The 24,384-nt window shown below is 30.0% G+C and overlaps 1 protein-coding gene across 8 annotated transcripts in view; it reads left to right on the top strand.

The window, feature by feature from the left end:
- The window catches only part of Iml1 (GATOR complex protein Iml1), a 39,656-nt gene extending 17,982 nt beyond the window's left edge, over positions 1–21,674 (top strand). Inside the window, exons 10-23 of one of the 8 annotated variants that reach the window (XM_087406724.1) lie at positions 1,072–1,289; positions 1,379–1,584; positions 2,001–2,175; positions 2,250–2,474; positions 9,845–9,940; positions 15,807–15,877; positions 16,104–16,217; positions 18,533–18,740; positions 19,396–19,504; positions 19,560–19,784; positions 20,021–20,181; positions 20,265–20,433; positions 20,523–20,836; positions 21,084–21,674. In XM_087406724.1, coding sequence (XP_087262850.1) covers positions 1,072–1,289; positions 1,379–1,584; positions 2,001–2,175; positions 2,250–2,474; positions 9,845–9,940; positions 15,807–15,877; positions 16,104–16,217; positions 18,533–18,740; positions 19,396–19,504; positions 19,560–19,784; positions 20,021–20,181; positions 20,265–20,433; positions 20,523–20,836; positions 21,084–21,275 — 2,483 coding nt within the window. In that variant the 3' untranslated portion in view covers positions 21,276–21,674. Of the gene's footprint in view, positions 1–1,071; positions 1,290–1,378; positions 1,585–2,000; positions 2,176–2,249; positions 2,475–9,829; positions 9,941–14,338; positions 14,413–15,806; positions 15,878–16,103; positions 16,218–18,532; positions 18,741–19,395; positions 19,505–19,559; positions 19,785–20,020; positions 20,182–20,264; positions 20,434–20,522; positions 20,837–21,083 lie in introns of all 8 variants that reach the window. The other 7 variants (XM_087406721.1, XM_087406725.1, XM_087406723.1 and 4 more) reach the window with 7 other exon arrangements.
- Positions 21,675–24,384: the final 2,710 nt, after the last annotated feature.

Raw genomic sequence — 24,384 nt, 5'->3', positions numbered from 1 at the left:
TGACTTTCCGCACGAAACGAGATCCACCCCACTTCCACTCTTATTCAGCGACGATTTTTTATGCGGGTGGATCTTGCTTTGTGTGGAAAATTAAACACTTCTAGGCAGGGGAGAGGGGATAGAAGTGAGATGGATCTCATTTGGAAAGTTAGACGCCCTTAGTGAGGGGGAATTGGAGTCAACATTGTTTCGCATGGAAAATCAGATGTCCCTATATAGAGAGGAAGATGTGGTGGATCTTGTTATGCGTAGAAAAAATATCGACCGCTCTTATTCGATTTTTCACGCAAAGCGGATGAAATAATTACTAACTTCAATTAACTTTTTAATGAATAACGAGCAATAAATAAAATCTGTTGGAAGTCATTCAGAATCATGACTTTGATAATATATGTCAACGTCAAAGTTATCGGGGGGAGGGGGGAGGGTCCCCTAATCTAAACAATTACTAAATTTATTAATATGGATTTATTTAATGTGATGAAAATTTAACTGAGTATACAGAATATTTTTCAAAGAATTTTTTAATATAAATTCTTATATATAAACAAATTATATAAATCATAATATAATTTTTATTCAAAATAAACTTTTTACTAGAAATGTAATTAATTTTTTGAAAAATGTTACTATTAATATATGTACTATAAAACATTCTGTGTCATGAAGACTTATCAGCAGTTTCTGCCTAAAGACTAAATTATTTATGAAGAGACATTAAATCGACAATGCAATATTTTTCTCAATAATCTAATATTTCTCAGTCATTAAAGTTGCATTTTCTTATAAAGACTATTTTATACAATCGAGATTAAAATATAAAATGATTTTTCGATTTTTTTCTTTCTACTTATTTTCAACAAGTGATATCTTATCGAGCATCTATTCTTTGTGACTACATAAGGGAGAAATAGATATCAAATGAAAATAGAAGCAAGAGAATATTGAAGTTAGAAAAAATGTTCCTGAATAAAATTATCGTTATAAAATTACAATTTATCTGTTTCTTCTTGTATATACGTAGAATGATGTTTTTAATCGCTTCAATTACTTTAAACTCTTTTGAAATAGGAGTCGACTGGAAATCTTTGACAATTCCTGCGTGTCTGCCCATCACTACTGATTACTTCCCAGATAAACGGAGTTTACAAAATGATTACGTTGTGTCGGACTACAATCTTCTTCCAGATGATGTTAACGCTGATTTTGCTCAACAACGAGCAATATACAAGAAACCGCTTACAACTGTCGAAGTATTTAAAGAGCTGGTCTCACAGCGTTTGGCACAAGTATAAATAAAGCACTTAGTTTTATGTACTTTTATGTAATTATATCTGTATGTGTTTTGGAATAATCACGAAGATTGTGTTATATTAAGGGTTTCCAGCTAATTATTTTATCATCACTTAACAAGAATCAAAGTAATGCCGCTGGTAGCAATACTGTTCCAGCGATTAGTACAGTAATGCGTGGCAGACAGACTGAATCCGAACCTAAAGAGGAATATCTACTTAGTATTGGAAGAATTTTTCATAAAATATCACTGTTTGATAATTCTATAACAGTTACAAGATACCGTCCACGGTAAATATTATATAATTATAATTTATAATTTGATATTGAAATTATTTACCAACTAATTAATTGCATTGAAACTTAATATATCTCTTTATATACTTAATTTTTAGTTTTTCAACCGTACGTTTCAAAATCAATTTTGAATTTCGATGATTATTATTTAATATCATTTTACAATTAAATTAAATTATATGTATATATAGTTTATTTTATTTTCTTGCATATAAAACTTTTTTAAACTTTTTCAAAATCTTTCTAATGGATTAATACATTGAAAATAAGATATAAAACTTGTATTTAATACGTAAAAAAACATGTAAATAAATTTTAATTATAATTAGCGTTTTTTTTTCAACGAAACACATTACACAAATATACAAATTCTAACATACAATAAATATTAATAATAATTATATTTGCAGGCACCCTTATCCACCATTTAATATTCACTATCAATATCGATTTCATGCTCCGCATCATGATACGTATGAAGTCTCGCGAGTGTCTTTTACCACAGAAAAACTTGAGACCTATAACTGGAATTATCTGGACCATTACATTTGCACACGAGGTCATACTGATTTTGCTTTAGTGGAAGTGAGTCGATTTCCAAAAGTCTGGTTTTTGTATTATTAAGATAATACTAACTTAGATGTTTCATTTTATTTTAGGATCTTAAATATATTTTCTTTCAGGCTCTCAAATATTGGAGGTTTCGAGTATTTCTATTACCATATAATAATCCTGCGACTCGTAAAATTTTAGAAGGTTCTCCAAGATGTGATATATACACTACGCTTAGTAATGCTGAACAAGCATCATTGATGGACGGTTTTTTGCGCTTTATCGAGGGCTGGCTGAACAAAATACGGCGACCGAATCCCAATAAAAACTGGGTAATTTTTTTCTCTCTTTATATTTGTTATATATTTATAGAGATAAATTAGCAATTCTCAAATTATTATTTATTTTAAATGTATAATTATTAATTTGACAAATAATAGAAGACGTTTCAAAAAGTTGCATTGTAGTAACAAAACTTTATACTAAAAAATATTGTCTATTTTTTTAAATTTCCAATCTTAGGGGAATATTAAGATAACTAGTCTTCGATTTAGCTGAATTAGATGTGTGTGTGTGTGTGTGTGTGTGTGTGTGCGCGCGCGCGCGCGCGCGCGTGCGTGCGTATGTACATATATAATACATTATCAGGGAATGTAATTAACTCATTACTTATGACGAAGTTACAGATAGAAGTTACTTTTTTTAAGTAACTTTATTGGTAACTGCAACGGTAATGTAGTTACATTTTTTTGGTAACAGTAACGAATTTTACAGTTACTTTTATACTTATTTTGTACACGATTGGACACGGTTCGATTGGACACAAGCCACTTATAGCGCTTAAGACTATAAGAAAGCCCCTAGGCATCCGTTTGTTGCGATTGGTGGTCGATTTTAAGAAAGTAACGGAAAAATAATGAAAAGTTACTTCCTCAAGTAACGGTAACTGTAATGAGTTACTTCTATAAATCGGTAACTAGTAACGGTAACTTGTTTCTTTTTCTACTCAGTAACGAGTAACTGTAACTTGTTACTTTTAAAAAGTAACTTTCTATTCTCTTATTATATATTGGGTCCCACAATTTGTGACTGAAATTTTAATAACATATTCGTGATTTAAAAATAGGGATAATTTATTATGTTTTTATTTTCTTTTCCGATTGTAACTATTATGTATGTTTTTAATATTGAAAATGATCCGATCGCGATCGAAACGTCTGCTAGCTTTCTGTATTAAATCTTAACTTAAAACATTTCTGTTTCTTTTATTTTTTTTACTTTCTGTGTTATCATGTTTATTTTATATAATAATTTTTGCCTCTTTTTTCTTTATTTTAAAAATAGGGCAAAAATCCTAATACCAAAATGTTGAGGCTATAATAGTTTCTAAATTAATTCGTTATACATATTTAAAATAATTCGTTATATATATTTATTATTTTTAATATCCTGTAATATTTAAGTTTTAAGTTTTGATTCCTTTTTACAGATTCATTCTTACTGACCGGTACATTAATAACATGTAAATATTTAAACGCGTTATTCTCGCGAATACTTACGAGACGCATCTTATAACTTTAACCGGCTTTCTATAAGAAATCATTGCCTAAGCTTTAAGTCTTAAGCCATAAGAAATTGGTTAATCATAATCGATTATTCTTCTTACATTCAACTGATTGGTTATTTTCTTATGACTTAAGATTTAAAACTTAAGCAATAGCTTATTGTAGAAAGTCTATAACACGAATTAAGTTAAGAGCAGACTCTTACAAAACGCATAAAGCATAAGAAAATTAACCAATTAGAATCTTTTATTTTATGGAAAGAAAGGAAATGAAGGGGTTTATTTTCTTATGGATTATGTATTACGCAAGAGTCTGTGCTTTCCACTTTAATTGAAGGGCTGAACACAGGCACGCATGCACGCAAACACACTATACTCACATATACAATTTAGCTAAAACGGAGACTGCTCATTTGAATGTTCTCCTTGTCAATTTGTTTAAATTATCAGATCTTTGTTATTGTGTAAAACTTGAATATATGATATTGATATAAATCTTTTTGGGACATCCTATTATATTTACAAATATTTTAATTACAGTTATTCTATTCTACGTAATATTTATTTAAAGTTGCTTGATAGTTTTGTTGTAAATTATGCTGTTGAGGAGATATGTTCTATTTATTTTTTTAATATTTAAAAAACAAAAAAGATATAAAGATATTTCATGTATAAGAGTAAGTTTCATAAAATTGGAATTTTTCTGTCTCACACTTTTAAATACATTTGAATACGTTAAATTGTATTCTATTTTATCACAGAGAAAGAGATAATTCTTTATAAAACTCAGATCTTGACTCATGATCTTGACTTTGACATATGTTGTCAAGATCTTGATCCTGAGAAACTTTGTTTTAATAATTAGGTGTGATCTCTTATAGTTTTTAAGATATTTACGATTAAGGCTCCTCCAGTACTCACTCCATATTGAATCGTGATTAGCGAGAAATGTATTATAAGCGACACATTGATTTTTCTTGCATGCCATTTGTAAATAAAGAGAATTTAGATGAAATGAAATGATGAAATCGCTTTAAAACACTTGTAAAAATGAACGAAAATTATTTCTCTTGACAGTCAATAAATAGTCAATAAAAGGCACGTAATGTGCGTTTACTAGTTTTTACTTAATGCGTAGTCTATTTTCATTTCACGAGCCTTTTTCGACTCTTTACTGACTAAGGAAGACAAGGAGAGTCTTCGTTCATTTTTACAAGAGTTATAAAGCGATCTAATCATTTTCTTTCATCCAAATTCTTTTTATTTACAAATGGTATGCAAGAAAAATCAACGTGTTATTTCTCGTTTACGACGTCACGATATGGCTGAAGTAACTACTCAGGAGTAGTTACTTCAAAGTGTGTAATTTCAATAAGAAAATTTAGTTATGGAGGATAAATTCAGACGACTTCGACTTTGATTATATGTTGATTATATGTTGTTGCTCATGAACCTGAGTAACTTTTCTTTCATATCTAGGTGACGGTTTTTCATAATTTCTGAGATTTAATCGCTCTCGATGGAAAAATTGTGAACCTATATAAAATCTCACTCTTTACATCTCCGCTTATGGCGGGGAACACGGATTCCTGTATAGCGCGTACATAAGGTATAAGAAATTCGATCTCAATCAGAATTCTTTATTTCAAAGGAAGGAAACAAAGGACTTTGATTAATTCATTTTCTTATACATAATATGTTATGTATTATATAAGAGTCTGTGTTCCTCACTTAAAGGCACGCAAAAAAAACTTAAACAATAAGATGTAAGCAGTAAGGAAATCAATTACCTCGTTCATAACTCTCTTGCCCAGCGGACTCCCCATTTCGAAATAAAAAACCATACAGCTCAGAATTTGGAGCAATTTATAAGCTTCTAAATCCCGCAAAAAAAAAAAATTTTGAGTCCGGTTAACAGGAATCTTAATTTAAAGGTGGGAGTTCACACAGCTCTCTTTATTGTTAATTTTTATAGGGCGAGGGGGGGGGGGAAGATTGAGTGACTCCTATCTTTAAATTAAAGGTCTGTTTTCTGAACCAGTGTACACTTTTGGAACTTAAAGCGAAATAGGTATATGTTTAATATTTGTCGAAAGCGAAAAAGAGACTTCTAGTGCAGTCTAGTGTAGGGACAGAAAACAGACCATAAGATCCCTGCTAACTGAGCTTAACAAATTTTTTTGTGGGGTTTGGAAGTTCTTTAAATTGATTCAAATTCTTTCTGAATTATACGTTTTTTTATTTCGGTATGGTGGGGGAAGGGGGACAAATGGACAAGGATGTTCATAATCTTGCTTTAAGAGGTTCTAAGCCGTAGACTATAAGAAATTGACCAATCTCAGTCGATTTTTTTTCTTATATTCAATTGTGATTAGTTAATTTTTTAAAGCTTTACGACTTATGGCTTCTTAAAGCAAGATTATGGACAAAACTAATAGCGTTTTTCACTGGGCCGCACTGAATATGCACCAAAAACTCGTTCAGTGGCAACAGCACTGCACGAGATTGCCGAAAGTGCGAGTTTCTTGCACTCCCAGTTAAACACATGTGTCGATTTTGCGGTTTTATAGTACACATTTGTCGCTATATTTAATGAAAATATTGCGTATTTCGTCATGAAAGGATTTATGCAAGAGAATGCATATACATGTACTATTTTGTAAGTTCTTATCCTGGAAACGCGAAAATGACTTTTGAACTGTAACAATAACATATAATTATTTGTAGTACTGATATTATTATATAATATATCCTAGTAAGAAATTTTTCATGTATGATTATATAAATCATTATATAAATATATATATATATATATAATATATATATATAAACGTACATATATATATATATATATATATATATATATATATATAATTATATAATACGAAACAAAAACATATCAGAACTTTTTTCTTAGTTTATCGATTCTCTACACGCTCCCGAAGTTTTGATATTTAAATTCCAGACTACCTTATTCCAGATTACCTTGTATAATACGACATATTTCATATGTCCATTTATGTTCATACATCTCTCTTTTGTAAAATTATTGTTTAGTGTGATTAAAAAAAATAATAGTAATGAGAGAAAAAAAATGTAAAAAATAATTAATAGAATAATTGCGAAAATGATCTTTTTAATTATCTTTTTATTGTTATTTTTCTCATTATTGTTATATTTTTATACTTTTACAAAAGAAAGACTGACATACGGAGATACGATATATACATGTATATATCTATATATCATGTGTCCACGGACACATTTTATACATAATTATATATGTTTATATGTATTTATGTGTGTGCATACATGAAAAATTTTTACTGAGATATTATTGTTTTATGTAATACCACAATATGCAAAAATAATGAAAACATAAGCACTGTTATATGTACTTATATTTATAATACTTATATGTACTTACTACTTTATCCGTAAGGATATTATATACTTAACAAAATTTTTGATCTTCGGAATTTTCCATGGATTATTTTTGAGAAATAATTCCTCTTTATCACTGCTAGATGAAGAAAGCAAATCCAGCAATTCAAATGCTAATTGTGCATCCCGCGCTGCCATATTGAACTGATCTAACATCATCTTTCGGAACTCGTGCCGAATTCTTGTACTAACGTGAAAAATTTGACACTAGGTTTCCCAATGAAACAGCGTGCATCGTTTTCGTGCGCACTGAAACGCCCAAATGAAATATGTTGCCCCTGGCAGGGAGTATGCACTCAGTGCGCACCAGTTCTCCCAATGAAAAACGCTAAAACATGTTCTATGAAACGTTTTAAGTCAACAACGATTAATTATTAATACATCTCATAAATTCTCAATGAAAAAGTGTGTGGACAAAATCACTATCAAATAATTCCAATTTTTTGAGTTACTTATAATACGGAATATAAAAAATTCTTGACGACAGATTTTTTTCTGATTTATATACGCGTGCGTGCGTGCGTGCAGGGCGTTTCAATAACTGTCACCACCTTAAAAATCTTTGGATAAATTTTCTAAAACCGACTACCTCCAATTTCGATTAAACTTTTATAACATGCTTCATTTCGGGTTAAAATGAAAACTCTTAAAGAGATTTTTGACAACTTCTAAGGAAGTCATTTTTTAAATTGAAATAAATGAATGATAAATATTTATATTAATAATGAGAAATTATCAATTTTAATTATCTAAAAGTATATTAAAGAGAAAAGCTGTCTTATTTTTCTGATATCTAATGTATTAAATCTTCGCCTTACTAAATGAATGAATCTACAATATATACTATATATACTAGTAGCGTTTTCGACCTGACCGCATTTGCATCAACCTTGATTGGATTAATGATGTTTCGTGCTGTCAGTGGCGGATTTAGATAGAAGCCTATGAGACTCGGACCTAGGGGCTCCTTCTAGGGACTAAAATTAAAATTAAAAGACTGTTTCTTTTTCCACACCAAGTTCTGAATTGATGTACACTGATACATCAAGTTAGAGTGAGACAGGTATAGTTTGTTTCATTCTAACATATTGCACTAGTTCAGAACTAGTAGAGAATTCTTCGAAATATAAAGGAAAATTAATTTTACATTTATGCAGAATTGCCAGTTGTGATGCATTTTTGCCAATATGGCATTGAAGTAGTGCTTTGGCGAACAAAAATAAAATTTTGACGTTTTGGTGAAAAAGTGATACCTTTCAATACCTTATTTTTTATTGTTCATTTGTCTGAAAGAGGCGTTAAGTGTTTTAAAGGGGCGTCAAGAAATAGGGCTTAGGGTGAAAAAATGTGTAAATCCGCCACTGCGTGCTGTGCTATTGACAGAACATATAATGTCAACCAATAATAAAGCTTAATCTAACCCAGGTTGCAAACCCGGATGGGATTGCTGAAAACGCTATAAGAGTAATAAATAAAAAAATTAGACAGACCTCAACGTAAGATAGTGTGTAAATTGGATACCTATATTTATTAAATCTTTACCTTACTAAATAAGTGCAGTATACTAAAAATAATAGATATCGAAAAAATTAGGCAGATCCTTACGCAAAGTAGAAGATATTATATGTACTGGTTTTAATGCCGTTTAAATATATTACAAAATGTATCATATTATAAATGTAAAAAAATTAATTCATTTAATTCATTTAATTAATTCATTTAATAAAAGATAGGTTGAAGAAACTTAATGACTTTTTCTCTTTAATATATTTTAAGATCATTAAAATTAACAGTTTTATCATTATGTTGGTGATTTGAGCACTCACTATTCATTTCATTATTTCATTAAAAAAAATTATATAGTCCCAGTTTAAAAAAAACGTTGGTCTTAAAATCTCCGAAGCACCTCCAAACAAAAATTATTACCGTTATATGATAGCGTTATATGACCCCCTTTGTATCGTGTATTTTATTACACAAATTTTCCTCTGAACCTTATAGATTCGAAGATATTTAAGGCGGTATAATAGTTATTCAAACACAGGAAAATAATATATAAAAATTATTATTTTCTGAAATATCTCCTCTATATTACATTTGAATGTTGCATGCTCATATTTTATTGATTTGCGCAGACTTATTTTAATGCTTTTGTTAATTATTTATATCTTATTAATTTTTGAATTATGCAGTTTTTATGAGCATATTTATTGTAGCATAAAATATTAATTCTTATTAGCGAAATAATAGTTTCTGACAAAACTTAATTTAATTATGTGTAGATAAAATTGCTGTACAACATGCTGAAGAGAATAAAAAACACTAGAATATTCCATTACTTAGAAATTACTAAAAGAAATGCACGGCTTTTTACAAAATTTGTTTTGACACTTTGCGTTAGCACCGGCCTAACATGTACAATAGTAACATTCTCAGCAGTATTAATTTACTACTTAACGATATAATACTTATACTCTTATACCTATACTACATATACGATCGTTCCGAAATACATATCAAAGTATTTATGATACGTACGCATTGATAACAGATTAAAATAATGATTATGAAGTCACAATTGGTCTCTGCTTACAAATAAATTTACAAATACGGTGTTACGTATAGGTATGATAAGTAGAGACTTGTAGCTGGAATGTTTGTATGGGGAAGGGTTTTCAGCATGATATGTTTCAGAGCCCCACAGCTCTAGGTGGTGTCCCTCCAAGAGATCCTGCCTCTCATTTGACCAGACGCAGGCACAGCACGAGCCTGATATTCCTCACTAACCAGGTACATCCTTCCCTCCTATAGCCTCGATACACTGAGTCCAATTGTTGAGATTCTCGTTCATACGAGCTTCTGACTAGTTAATTACGCGCGAGATATAATAAGAGAAAATTTCTTGAAGAGCTCTCCTTTAATTATCTATGAACTTGTATATCATTCTTGATATAGAATATTACGGATGAACTAAAAGTTGCAGCAGAAAAAATAATTGTGCAGAACAGTAAAAAGAAGATTTCGAGATCATTCAGAAAGCGTAGAACAAACTATTACGAAAAATTAATACATAACATTTTGTCATCTTTTTTGGAAACTTATAATTGAAAAATCTCTTTTTACTTGGATGTGGAATGGTTTCAACTGGTGCAATTTTACCTTATTTCTTAAGGCTAGATATATACGAATTTCTTGATAGAATCGCTTCTTTGATACGTGTTACCTGGAATGATCAGGCCAGCTTACACAAGACAATATAATCTCACGATAACTGTAATCGTGCTTGATATATTTTTGCATTGAATGTGTATCTATGATTTTTAGCGAGCTTATCCGTTATGCGTCAGATGTCACGATGTATTTGATTTACACTTTTCTCTCATTTTACGTACAGTGCGTCCTATTTTAATTTATCCAGTCGGTTTTTTCAAAATTCTTAAGTTTAAGATGAAAATGTTTCAGACAAAAAGTTTTATGGCTTCAAGGAAGAAAGAAATTGGTAATCTCTTATAGCGTTTTTCATTAGCAAAGCGCACTCAGTGCACTTTAAAGTCGTTGTACACAAATCAACTTAAAGATGTACGTTTAATAAAAATATATAAATGAATTAAATCGCAAAATCCTCAATATATTTTATTGTGCTATTTGATAAAATATACATTGGGTATTTTATTAATTGAGATATCTCACCATAAAACTTGTGGATGAAACGTTTTCGTCTTAAACTTAAGCATTTTGAGAAAACCAGCTAAATTAAACCGGATAAATTAAAAAGGACACCTTGTGCGCGCACACGCACACGCACACACACACACACACATTTATATATGGGTTTCATGTTAACTGGATCATCTGTGTGTCTAAAAATCAACGCAATGAAAATAAATCAAGCCAAGCAAGGTCTTGATGCTGAGTTATTTATGAAACAAAAGTTTATTATAATAAACATTTCGACCCCGATTGGATCATTCTCAATATTGAAATTAATACAATTTGAAATCAACGACTTATTTGAAAAACAATAACTTGTCAATATTTATAAGATTTATGTTATATCTATTATTATAATTTTATAAATTATTTGAGCCTTTTTCTTATATTATTTTTTAGAGATTGAAATTCTGTAACCTTTAATTCTATTTTTATTTCTATTCTTTTAAACATCAAGTTCTCAAAGGGATATTATATATATATATATATGTTAATATTTTAAATTTCGTGCTCTATTACAATAAAAAGTATGTAAAATGCAGTATTCGCATCGCAGTATTTCGTAGCTGTAACAAATTTTCAAATCTGAATAGACGAATCTATTTTAACGATGGATCTTCTGACATCTGGATATTACCAGTATCATCCTGGCACAGCATGTACTGATCAATGTTCAGGATTATGTTATCCATCACTTCACTTGCAGCGGTAAGCTCGAACAGTAACTTTCCCACCCAAACAGCCAACTGCAAACACGCAAACGACCTCCGGTTTGAGTGTTCGGGTCCTACCAAGCTAACGCGTTAACATCAGTGACGTCACAATCGCAAACGAAAATGATCATGGCGACTTCTGGTTGGTTGTGGTTGAATAACGAAAATACGCTTAAGGTGTCGATGTAATGTTCATTCCTTTTCAACCATATTGGATCCGCCATATTGGATTTTTAAAAAATGTTTCCTTCGAAAGTATATGCATGTATGAATAATTTGAGACATTGAATGTTTATTTTTGTTGCGCTGATTTTTGAGCACGCAGGTGATCTGGTTGACGTAAAACGTCTCGTATATACAGAGTATTCCATTTTAATTATTCCAAGCAAATATCTTGTAAAATACGAAAAAATGTTTCAGACGAAAGCGGAACGGTTTTAAGAAGAATATTATGGATATATTGGATATCCATAATTTAGGCCATTTTCCTGCATCTTAATATTAAGCATTTCAGACATTAACCTTTTCCCAATATATCTCTCATTATCAAAAATTTTGATGTTACTCAAATCAAAATCATGTTCAAATTGCAATCTACGTTCAGAAATAATAGACAAGTTACCGCTCTTTTTATTAATGTCATTTTTATGTTCGTTAATTCTCTTTAATTTATGGCTCGTCTGTCCAACATAAGAGGCGTTGCAATTTTTACAATTAATCTTATGAACTATATTTTTCTTTGAATCATGAGAAAGAACATCTTTTTGCGCTTTAATAATTCCGTCAAGTTTGTTTAAACTGAAGAAAGACAATTTAACATTATGATTTTTGACTCTTGAATTTGTCATAAATACAAGGCAAAAAAGAAATGGTAAACTACGAAGTTGTTTTATTGTTAATGTTAGTTTTATCGGTTTGTTTAAGTGTCTTACGTTTTAAAAGAAATCTTAATCGTAAATTGTTCATTTCAAAAATAAACTTAATAAGGTAATCATTGTCCAAAAATGTCTTAATAATAAAATTGAAATTATCCTTATGATATTTTGGATGAGATAGTAGAAAAGTTCTGTCACCATGCTCATAAGAACATCTCTTTTTTGTGAAAGAGGATGAAGAGAAAAAAAACTGAGATATCTTCCTGAAAAAGTTAATTTATGATAAATATTAAATTCTAATGTTTCGTTTGCCTTAATAATCGTCACATCCAAAAAATTCAACCGATTACAATCAACTTCCAAGGTGAACTGCAACCTTGAAAAAAGTTAAATATCTCTAAAAATTTTTCAATTAAGTGATTAGAAAGGACAGCAGTCGCGATGTCGTCAACACATATCTAAAATAAAAAGATACCTCAGTTCCAAATCTCTCCAAAGCTTTGCACTCTAAATCTTCCATAACCAAATCTGCAATGATGGGAGACAATGGAGAACCCATGGGTGTTCCAAATTTCTAGTGTAAATTCTGTCATTAAAATTAAAGAAAGTAGACTCTAATACTAATCTCTTAAAGCTTTAAGAAATTCCTCTTTTGATATACAATAACGACGCATAAAATGTCATCTGTCTGAAATACTTTTTATAGTCAAATCTAAAGGAAAACAATGATATTGTTGTTGATAAAATGATATTGCATCAAGAGAAATCAATGAATAATTATTATATATTATAAGCGGTTATTATCTGAGAAAGTACATATACATATACGCAAAAAAATGGATTTAACTTACACAGATGTCTGACACAGATGGATTACATCATGCTTATGCATCCATGTTGAATAACTTGATATAATTTATATTTCAAGACAGCGATAATAAATTTACTTCATAATTTTAAGCACAATATTAATGCGACGTTTAAAATTTTTGTTTGTTGTTCAGATTTTCTTTTTAACTAACCAATTCATTTATTAATTTATATTTGTAACTATTCTTTCATTAATCAATTCTTGTATTAAATTATATTTTAAACTATTACAATAATTTTCTCTTATATTTGTTATATCTATGAATATAATTATATTTTTATATATACTGGTGTGAAAACTGGAAACAATCAATATAGTAATATTACTGGGTAATTTCTTCTTATAAGAAGCAATCTCGTGGTGATGCCGTATATGAAAATGATAGATCTTGCTGAGTTTTTGTTCTCAATTTGTTGGCAAGTTATGTCAGCAGGTTCTGTTCGATTTCTATCATCAATTTGCTGGTATAACATTAGCAGGCTTTGTCATATTTTTGACAGCAGTTTGCTGACAATGTCTGATAGTACAAATTCTGTATACAATTTGTTGCCTTTCTACAATCAAAAATTGATAGCAGGCTCTATTCGAAATCTGTCTCCGTAGGATTTGCTTAGGGACCTTAATACTTTTATAGAAGAATTATGTTATGTAAAAAAAAACCTATATTACATCTAAGAAATTTTAGATAATCTTGACTTGACGTTAAGGACATCTTTTCAAGATTAATTAAGATCACTATCTTTTCCTCTTTTGATAACTGAGCAATTTTTATCTGAAACAATTTTGCCTTAAACTTAAGGATTTAGAGATATTGACTGAATGGATTAAAATGGATACTTTGTACATATCTGTATATTGTATAATGTATATGTATACACATACATGATTTAATATCTTGTACAAGAGCGACACTTTTTAATGTTGAACGTCGCATTTTAGTTATATATACATGTTCACGATATCATCAGCTTGATCATTATCATTCACAATTACTCTTACATATCATCATACTTTCCAGACCAATCTAGTTGGCAGCTCTCCTTTCAGGGAGCGACTCGGGAGCAACCGTCTGCCAGAGAAACCGAGACCAAGGTTTGAATATGTTTACCTTGATGATTTCAGCATTGTTGCTTTGCGCCAATCTTTAACTGCATAGTTTTGCGGATTTCTCTTTTGTTCTTTTTTTTCAGTGGACTATTTCAAATTGGTGTGTCAATAATTTTCATTCTTGCTTGGTTTATTATGTCGGAGTATCCGCTGGAGCGGATACTTTTGCACCACATTATATTTAACTGGCTTATTGATTTTGCGAAATCATACATTATTTTACTAATGCTACATATTTTCAGTGTGCATTTGATATTAGGCAGAATTTACTTGTAGTAACTCCAGTACAAGAATATATTTGATTTGAATGAAGATAGAGAATCAAAGAATAATCCCTGAAAAAAATCATGTTACAATGTTATGTGATGTAATTAAAACATGTAATCACGTAACGAATTGTTCCAAATCAGTACGTGATTTTTTCAAATGACGTAATTTGAAAAATCATATGATATTAAAATTTTTAATTTTATCCATCATGTGATTTTATAGTTATCGAATTTTAAAGAATTGAATGATAAAAATAGAAGAAAAAAGAATATATATCATGTGACTTTTAAATAACGAAATTAAAAAAAAAATCATGTACTGATTTGGAACAATCCGTTACGTAATTTACATGTTTTAATTACATAATTTCATCATGCAATTACATGACGTGATTTTTTTTAGTGGGGACAGTTAACGCTAAAATGCACACGATGATAATATGAAGCATGAACATAACATGATCACTGAATTATTCTTTGATGCTTTATTAGAGTTTGACATTGTTTTATAATGTGTATGGGTATATATTCCGTATATTAAATCAATTTCTTTTCAGTTTAACGCTTTCGGTGATTGCTCCATACTCTTGCTAAATTCAGAAGCACAATTAAAAAAAGGATGCACCGGTACATCTGACATAAACATTGCGTACAACGTTTTCGACCGCACTATTATCGTGCATGTCTTTTTTTATTTTGCGTGATTTTTATAAAGTATTTTTGAATGTCTTTGCGTATTACATATACTATTAACAAATTATTCTTATCCCGCATTTTTGTTCACCTTGGGCTTTGGTAACAACCGCCGCGACACTTTGATTAATATCCTCCCGATGTTATTCAATATGGAGCAGGTGCGACGCATTAGGAAGAAAGCGAGAGAGTTTAAATAGATCCCCCACATAGTTTCTGTTATCTTTCAGCTTCTTTCATCTTTTTCTGTTTGTCTGATTAATGCCTGGTTCAGAAAGCATACATACACAACGTACTGAGGACAAATGAGACACAAAAGCTTAAATTTAACAGCATCTGTATGTATGCTTTATGTGACCATTTAGAATATTTTGGTAGTGAGTGAGGGAGTGACGGGGTTGTTGCTCCTCTGTACAGGAGAGGCATGTAGTGAATACCGCTGCGGCTGCCCGCACGTGCCTCGACACTCCTCGCCACGTGCCAAACAGGTTGGTCTCACTCTCTTATTCCTTTTGCAATTCAAATTAATAAAAACGCGTGAGAATTGTTCCTGTAAAGATTTTTTTAAATTTGATTTGATAATAAAATAAAATAAAATATTTTTGCTTGTTTTAGATAGCGTTAACATATAAATAGCTTCGTAGAATTTGCATTTTTTTCTACGCACTAGTACAATGACTTAATAAATGTTCTCTGTTTTCATACGTGATTCAGATCTGGTTCTAAAGTAATGGACAGAGGACGTGTATCACCTGCCAGTGAAGCTGTTTTGCCGTTGTCGCTCGAGCAACAACAACAGCAGGATCATTTTGATGCTAATGACGACAGGTACAAGGATATTATTTACTTTAATACTTGATTTAACGGTAAAACGGTAATATGCGTTAATGCTTGTGTTTGGATACTTTATTTAAGAGTATTTGTATACAGAATCATTCATTTGGTTAATTATGAAACATTTGGGATTAAGTTGCATTGATTATTATCAATACTTACAATTAGTGACTTCCTCCTAGTGTACCTCTTTTTTTTTATTAACGTTAGTTATAAATACTGTATAATACATCATGGATATATACTATATATTAGGCTTGGTGCCGGATTGCACATTTTGACCGATTTTGCCTAGCGTCATCCCTATTCCTTTTCATAGCATTTAGACTGCGCGCGAAGACATACAACGATCGAGTTCAGAGACAATATTAAGCTGTAAATCGTCACCTACAAGGCGTTGTAGGGCTATAGGATTCTGAAACATATTGCCCTGCGTTCATTATTTACAGAGTTTTATTAGAATAAAAGAATTTTGATATTTACGACGGCAGGAAATTAGTTATACACCTAATATTATTATTATTAATATTATTTGGAATATCAAAAGTAATACTTCAAAATAGAACAGGTATGTTAATTAAGTGTGTACACACACTGTGAAAAGTATATCTTGATTTAAAAAAAAATTTAGTTGGTTTAAAAAGTATAATATAATATAATATTTATTAAAAATATTTAATGTTTAAAATATTATTTTAAATTAATTAAAATTTTTTTGAAATTAAAATATTTTAATGTACACATTTAGTTAACATATGTTTTGTTCTATTTTGAAGTGTAATTTTTGATATTCTAACATCTAAATAATATTAATAATAATAATAAAACTCTGTAAACAGTGAACGCGGAGCAATATGTTTCAAAGTTAGCTCTATAATATTATATAGTTTACAGCTAATATCGTTCCTAAACAAAAGTGGCAGAGTAAATTTTTTGTATGGTGGGGTGAGTCCAAGTTCCGGAGGATGCGTGTGAAGATGTCTAAAAAAAAGTTCGAATGAAAAAATTTTCCTCCGAAAGGAATGGAAATATTTATAGATCTACACTTAATAATATACAATAACAAAATGAATAAAATACACGAATACTTATTTTGCTATTCTTCATTTTTTTATTACGAATAGTTCGTCGAATGTTATTTGTAAATTCATTCATACGCTCGATTAGCAGAAACGGCAGATTTTGAGTGGCTCGTAAAAATATATTTTTATTCGTTAAAAATTTAAATTAGCTGTAGCTCGATATGTGTGAAATTTCACACATGTCAAATTCATATGTATGGAGTCCTCCATTCCACATACAGATCATCGCCTATGTTCCTGAACTCGATCTATGTTTTTACGCGCAATATAAATGCTATGAAACAAAAGGAGGATGACAGTAAGCAAAATCGGTCAAAATGTGCAACCAGACACCAGGCTTAGTAATATATGTAACATATATGTTACGGAAAAAACTGTCGGACATAATATCACGAAAAAAGTATCATATTTTTTAATATTTCGAAAAATATTATTACGGTATAAGACATCCTGGAAAAAAAAGCCTTACTTTCTAATTCCAAGAAGTATGTTAGGATTTCCAAAAAGGCAAAAAGATTTAAGAAAATCAAGCAAGCTATTCGTGAAAAGCAAGGGCACTCATATAAATTAAGCATCTCAAAAGAATAAAGACATCCAGGCGCAAAATTAAAATTATAAATATACCATTGGTACACGTACAAGTGTAGTAAAAAAGATTTATTTCGATTGTTTGTACTTTTTCATATAAAATGTAAAGACTTTCTCCAAAAGGTTCTAGAGCAAAAACTAAGATATTTGGAAGGTTGTAACCGTGAAGAATTTTAGTCAGTTTAACATAAGTTACAAAATATTAAAATTTAAAGCTATTTGACCAAAACCCTTAAGATTTGTGCGAGGTTCTTTCATAGATTATTTTATCAGTAGTTCATAAAAAATAGATCGCTTTCAGATTACCGAAATTGAAGCGATATCTAATCAAATAAATTACATACAGATGCGAAAATTTAAACCAATTTAATATAAGGCGACATATCCTAACGGATCGAGAACATGCGTGAGAAACTTTGGATATAATAATTAGAAAAATTTGATATGCAAATCATCCATGAAATAGTAATTGTATAGTGGCTTGACTTTCTTTGTTGTTATATTTTTTAAAATAGAGAGTCCTTTTAATTATTATTGTTATATATAATTAAGTTATATATAATTAAAGTTATATATAATTAATATAAATTATATGTAATAAATGATATGTAATTTTTTTATTATTATAACTATTTATAGTGCAAACCAGGAGCTAACCAAGATAAAAAGTAATGCAACAAATGTGGAAATTTTGGAAGCCATGAAACATCCTCAGACTGGTGTTGGTTTCTTAACACAACATCCCTCGCTTCCTAGCCAAACATTTGTTAGCGCCGATGCAATCCAATGGTTAAATAACCATGTAGAAGGAGGCATGGAGATCGAACATGGTATTAATATTATGAAGGTAAAAATTTAAAAAAATTTTATTATCTAATGCAGTTTACAATTTGAATTTATTATCATAATAGTTAATCTCATTATCATAATAGCTAATCTCAACTTGCACACATATAATAATATATTGCGCACATAAATTTCTGAAGTGCTGAATATCCATCATTAGATGCGTTCTAAGTTACACATGAAGCGCATGATGCATCATTTGTTATTTACCAAATAATAAAGAAGGAAAAACGATACATTATGCTTCATGCGTAATGCTTCATTCGGAACGCACCCATCGATAGCTTGATGCACAGGGAATGGGAACTGCCATGTATATCGCTTGACAGAGCATAGCTTAGCCGCATACGTACGCAGCGAATTTTCAAACTCGATTTTTTTCAAAAACTAAGCAAAAAATTGAAAAATTTTATTCTATATATTTTTGTTACTTTTTTATAAGGAATCACGTCGTGCCCGCTTTTACATATTATTCGGCCGGGCCCTGTATATAGAACTTCATCAGTTCAGCCATTACTAAGAACCTACATGTCTCCAGATCTGTCGCAATTCGCTGACTAAAGGAGCAATGTCTCGTGCTATGACGCTTCGCTTGTCTTAGCGCCGAGACACTATCATGTCTCCAGATTATAAAATAATTTATCTTTTTTATGCAGGAAATGATTCAAGACAAATTGATATGTCATGCATCCGGTGATTTCTCACAACCCTTTATCCTCGGATTTTATTTGTATCACATCGTGCAGGATAAAGAAAATCAAAAAGGTAAATGCGATCGAATTTTCAACGATTCGCAATTTAATTGCATTTTTTATAATAGCCGCAGACTATTCCGCTCCGCTCGGGAATTTGCAAAGTTTTGAGAATGAATGGGTAGAAATAGAGATGAGACCATCGAAAGGATGGTGTGAACCAATATCTTCAACAACAGTGTCTACAGTATCCACAATTCCTAGTTGCGACACTATTGATGAATCCAATGTTCCATCTTTTCTGAGAGATGATATCGATTTAACTGAATCAATGGATGATAGAAATTGGACAGGTAACACTAAAAATATTCAATACATGATTTATGTGTATGTCTTCACCTTCATGTTACATCACAAATTTCTTTAAAAAAAAAGTTAATCTTTAATTTTTAATGAATTTAAATCATATATATCATATATGATTTAAATCATATATATCATATAAGAAAATGTTTGTAAAATAATTCAAGGTTCGATCAATAAAGTATAGATCAAACGCGAATTACTTGTATAATTTGTTCTCTTTTAGTGCCATTGTATAAACACACTCATTTGGATATTGATATCAATAATAAAAGTGACAGGATCGAGTGGGGTCATTTAAGATATCAGTCTATTTATAAAGTAGATAATTCTTACGAACTCGTAGTACAATGGGTAGCATCATCAGGCAGTATAGTGGCTGATCTGGTAAATATCGATTTATTTCCTCTTTTATAATTTTTTTATTAGAATATGAGAATCAATGTTAATAATCAATATCTGGCTGTAAGATATTCGTTTGGCAACGCAAAGCTCAAATGTGCGGGATACAGATGGTACCAATTCCCAGCGATTTGTTGGCGTTACCATATACTCTGAAGAGCGATCCTCTCAGAGGACCTATCTTTATACCACTTGATACGGAATGCTTAATGACAAATAAGCGGCACCTCTTTGAAGGTTTGTTCTAAATTAATTTGATTTTATTATCAGTTTTGTTAAAAAACAAATTGTTCTATTTGATAAACCTAATAAATACAAATTTGCAGAATTCCGAGAAGATACCTATGCGCAAAGGTTATTTTTGTTCCAAGAAGCAATCCTGCAGAGATTTGGCTTCATGTCGTGCTTAGTCGAAAATACCGAAAATGATCGTCAGTACGTTCACATCACTGGTAATGCATTTATATTAGTGCCATCTAGCACGAATACTCGGCCGCGTCCGCGAACTGCTACCAATGTCGTGCGGCGAAATACAGGACAGAAAAGATATCCGGTTCATCCGGATCAGTCTAGTCCGCACGAAGCGTACATTACCAGACATGTTGGTGGAAAAAAGGATGACCATAGCACAGATAGGAAAGTAAGTAATCTTATTGTATATTTGATTATTTTAATTTTCATGAATTAATAATTATTGGTATAATAAGAATTAAATTTAATAATATATTTTTTCTGAATGAAATACGAAGAGAATTAATCAAATAGATTTTAGATTTATATTACATTTTTTTTCAACAGCATATTTTTTTTAAAACACTTAACATCAGATATACAAAAAAATCTAGCAATCAAATTGTCTAATAAAAATTATAACTTATTAATTTTAGGTGGGCTTTTTATGGTCTTGGAATCATATGGTAAGCCGTAAGTGGAAGTCTCCTTCGGCGGGCGATGAATTTTTCCAGAAGAAAATCATACAGGATTTTCGACACTTTTGTTCCAATGGAGACAATAGACTTAAAGAATTTTGGGAATCTTGTTGGGAGTTAAAAGAAAAAACTTGTACAAAAGCAAAGTAGCAAGATATTGTTTTTTCCAAAGATTTATAAAATTATTATTGATTCATTTTGTAAATTTCATCAAATTGTTATCATTGCCACTCGATTGTTAGCTTAATATTTCATATGACAAATATGTCGTATGACAAATTTTTTAAGCATGTTGATTGACTGCAGAATAGAGATCTGAAAATCTCTTTGTCTTGTAGCCAATCAAAGGGCTTGAAAAACTTTGTCATACAACACATGAAATATCAGCAGTCTTAATTTACCAAAAATACAATTGTATATCAATGTTTATAAGGTATAGTTAGTACAACTGTTGCAAGCAGGATGATAAAAATATGAATTGTACAATATTAGTATATAATGTAATAATAATAATAACAATAATAATAATATGCATTATAATATTTAAAAGTTAGTGCCAAGCTATATTTATGATTTTGGATTCGCATTTTGCTATTCCTATAAAATTCATGAATAAGCAATATGAATGAGCAATTGAATTTGCATTTGTTGCTTATTATTCATGCTAGTGGAACGTTCTTTTTTTTTTAAATTAAAGTGCACACATACACAGCACACTACTCAGTATTCAAGAATACATATATGCGTATGCCGATCTATTACACATAAAAGAAAATCTTTATCTTAGAGATCTTAGAGAGTTATCTTAGAGATATAGCAGACATTTAGATTGTGACTTCGGAGCTCCATATTTATTGACCCATTAATTTTCTGTGCTATGTTATAAAATTTTTCATTTATTAAGAGGTTTACATTTACGAGAAAAAGGAGAAAAGAACAATTATAAAGACATTATTACTCGATAATTAACAATCAAATACCATACATTAGAAATTGTGTCAAAGCAAGGCATGTATTAAAATAAGGCTTCATCTTGACTCGTGTACACTGGGACGGAGAATTATCCATATAAACGGCGAGCTCCAGGTAATTGGAGATCAAAAGATTTCCACATAGGATTCTTGCACAAATTTTCTAGGAGTAATTGTTGTCAAGTTGGGTTCAGTTACAAAAGATCTGGAAAAGAATCATACGATGAATAAGATTATAAACACTATAAGACTAAGCAAGCATGATCAACCTTCCGCTATACAATACCAGTACTGAAAATCTAATATATATGTAATGTAAATTTTAAGTTTGATGAAAACGATATATGTCATCATCAAAAGCGGATAAATTTTATTAAAACTTTAACTACTCTTAAACCCGTATATAAAATTTTTACGATAAATAATTGGACACATTTAGTAAATGTAACATAAATTAAAATATGCATATATACGATATTTATATCTAATTTATATATTATATTTATTAAATATATTCGATAAAAATTTGATATATACACGTTTCAGGTTAGTTGTGAAGCTACATGTTAAAAGATCTAATATACTCGTACATCTAATTATTATGCAGATATAGGCAGATATATCTGGCATATAATAGATTTGACGATTGAAAAATTTTAACTAAAGAATTAAAGACTTACTTGTGATAAAAATAATCTGCAGCTTCGATTTCGAGCTCCATCGATGTGTCCGCTATCGGAAAACGGAAACAATAAAAAACCGCGACGCTCGAGCTCGCGGTTAATAAAGTTCCGCGAGCATAATAATATCGTTAATATCGTTAATATCGCATAATAATTCCGTAATTCAAATCTCACATATATAATATACTCACATATAAAATATACGCTCACATATAAAATATATGGTTCTTATATCTGAGATATATATAAATTTTAATTCTTTAATAAAAAAATATACTGTATATAATATATATATAGACATATATAGACATATTTTGTAATATAGACATATCCATAAGCAGCACAGAAGATTGAAGCAATATTGCAGATTGCAATATAACATTGCAGAAATATTATAGAAATATAAATTAACAATGCCTGCAATATGCATGTAATATTCCAGAAATATTACAAAACTTTTTAATTGTTACTATAATAATATAAAAATATAATTTTTTATAATATTTATGTAGTATAGTCTTTTAGTTTAACAATCATTTTTACGATATAATAATTAATATAATGATAATAATTAATATAATTCACTTTTATATTTCAAATAAAAAAATTTATTAATCTATTATTTGACAGCCATTTGACGGACGTTAGCTAAATTTTATATTTATTTTGAATATGAAATCAAAAGATTATATAATATCGAGTTTGGATATAATCAACGCATCATTATCGGGGTTTTTTAAGTCGCTGATTACGACAAAATAGCGAAAAATTGTTTGATTTTAATGTAACTTGTTGTCGGGAATTTTCGGGGTCACTGATTACGAATCTGATTTTTGAAATTCAAAATGGCGGATCCAAGATGGCAGACAAAAAATCAAAAACTTAATTCTGTGGCTGTACAATGGAGTCAAGTAGGTTTTTTGAATCGCTTATTGCGAATGTGAAATCAAAATTAAAAAATTAAAATTAAAATTACTTGATTCGCCATTTTGAATTTAAAAAATGAGGTCAGATTCGTAATCAGCGACCCCGAAAACCCTCGAATTTTATTAAAAATCAAGAAATTTTTCACTTTTATCTGCCATATTGGGTCCGTCATTTTGAATTTTGAAAAATTTGAGGCCAGATTCATAATCAGCGTGACCACGAAAAATTTCCATGAAAAAGTAACAAATTTCAACTAATTCTACATAAAGAAAAATGTATGCTTTAAAGGGTTAAGATGCCTATAATAAACATCTTTTAAAAATTCTACAAAGTTATTTTTAATAAAATCTTTTTGACATTTTTTAGACATCTTTTAAATATCTTTTGGAAATGTCTTGAAGATATTTTTAAAGAGAGATATCTATAAGATATCGTTTTCTGGATATCCCCACTTGTTCGCAGTAACACTTGACTTCAATATCAATCGCTATAAATTTCGTTGAAATTGATTGATATTACAACGTAAGACGTACTCTCCTTAAAATATTGTTCCGAAAAATTAGTGTTTCAAAAATTCGGTCTTTCTTCTCACTGTATAAATATTACACAATATAATACTATACAAATCAAAGCACAAAAAATATTTTGCAAAGAACGAAATATACAAAAAAAAATTAA

The sequence above is a fragment of the Acromyrmex echinatior genome, chromosome 5, assembly GCF_024713525.1.
Source record: "Acromyrmex echinatior isolate Ae372 chromosome 5, ASM2471352v2, whole genome shotgun sequence".
Taxonomy (NCBI): domain Eukaryota; kingdom Metazoa; phylum Arthropoda; class Insecta; order Hymenoptera; family Formicidae; genus Acromyrmex; species Acromyrmex echinatior.
This window is presented reverse-complemented; position numbering and strand designations above follow the sequence as displayed.